General features: G+C 36.7%; 1 protein-coding gene across 1 annotated transcript; it reads right to left on the bottom strand.

Moving 5' to 3' along the window:
* Nucleotides 1-227: 227 nt before the first annotated feature.
* On the bottom strand, nucleotides 228-1,163 carry LOC122803195 (olfactory receptor 2AT4-like). The gene has a single exon (XM_044072805.1). The coding sequence runs from the start codon at nucleotides 1,161-1,163 to the stop codon at nucleotides 228-230; it is 936 nt and encodes a 311-aa protein (XP_043928740.1).
* Nucleotides 1,164-1,579: the final 416 nt, after the last annotated feature.

The following is a 1,579-nucleotide window of genomic DNA, read 5'->3' as shown; positions in this document are numbered from 1 at the left end:
CAGTTCATTTTTTTTATTGGAAGACCTTTTCTTGCTCACTTGGATGGATCAGACAAAATCCTAGTAATAGCTACAGGCATTCTTTGATAATGTTTGTTTAACTACAGCATTCAGTGAAAGAAAATATGTCAATGTTAATGAAAAATTGATTTAGCAGCCTTACAGTCCCACATGTTGCAGTGAGTTATATAGTTAAATATATACAAAATGCCTAAAATTGTAGGGTATTATTTTTCTGTCAGAAATTTTGCAATACCGTCTTTAACATCTTTGTTTCTTATAGCATATATTAAAGGATTTAACACAGGAGTTATAACAGTGAAGAAGATGGAGCAGATGGCATGAAATTCATCTGACACATTTTCTACTTTATAAGCAATGTAGGTGATTGCAATTGAGATATAGTATATAATAACTACCATCAAATGTGAACTGCAAGTTGAGAATGCTTTTTGACGTCCTTGTGTGGATCCAATCTTTAATACTGCACATATAATCTTAATGTAAGAGAAGATCACAAGAGCACAGGGTATAAAGGTAGCTGCCATTGCAATAGAAAAACCCAGGGAGACATGGAGAGAAATATCTGCGCAAGCTAACCGAATAACATACAAATGGTCACAGAAGCAATGATTAATTTTATTTGGTCCACAGAAAGGCAGCTGTGTTGCAGGCATTATAGGTGGAACTATAATCACAAATGCTATAACAAAGCTTCCTGCTACCATTTCGATGTTAACCCTGTCAGTCATGATGGCTGTATACCTTAGAGGAGTACAAACTGCAACATATCGATCAAATGCCATTATGAGGAGAAGTAGTCCTTCTGCGAAACCAAGTGAGTGCAACATACATAACTGGATGAAGCATGCTGTGAAAGAAATTTCATGAGAATTCAGTAAAAATATAGCTAGCAGCTTTGGAAAAACTGTAGTTGTAAGCAACATGTCCAGGATAGCAAGGTAACTGAGAAAAAAGTACATTGGTGTATGCAACTTGTGGTAAGTCTTCACTGCAAAAACAAGAACTGCATTTCCAGTAAGTATAGTTATGTAGATTGTCAGAAACAAGGAAAATAAGAGGAATGGATGATCCTGAAGAAATGGAAGGCCAGCAAGCAGGAACTGTGTCACATGTGTCATGTTTTCATTATAGAATGCCATGGCTGTATTCCTGGAAAAGAAAACCAATGAGAAGATAAAGAGGTTTACAACATTTCTTAGACATCCTAAACTTGTTTAGTACTGTTAATTTTACTGGTTATACCTTTTATGAAGTAACAAAATACATCATTCCATATACTGTATTTACATTTATGACAGGCATAAATATGTTATTTATACACTGTATGGAAAATTTTCGCTGTCAGGATCATAGGATCATAGGAAGTTACTAGGCTAATGGGCCAAGGGCCCTTACAATCCTAGCCAAGTTCTACCCTTATTTCCATGATCAGCACCTATTGCCCCTGTCCAAGAGGGACACAGGTGGAACCCCTGGGGTGACTTTAAGGTTACCCATCCAATTGTCCAGATTGCGTTTGAAGAGGGCCAGTGAGGTGCTCTGTTTGACATGAAGT

The sequence above is a fragment of the Protopterus annectens genome, chromosome 5.part1, assembly GCF_019279795.1.
Source record: "Protopterus annectens isolate FY-2018-M chromosome 5.part1, PAN1.0, whole genome shotgun sequence".
In the NCBI taxonomy this organism is placed as follows: Eukaryota; Metazoa; Chordata; order Ceratodontiformes; family Protopteridae; genus Protopterus; species Protopterus annectens.
This window is presented reverse-complemented; position numbering and strand designations above follow the sequence as displayed.

Bases quoted from the DNA above. Each gene is read 5' to 3' on its own strand.
- LOC122803195 (XM_044072805.1), bottom strand. From the start codon at position 1,163: ATGGCATTCTATAATGAAAACATGACACATGTGACACAGTTCCTGCTT.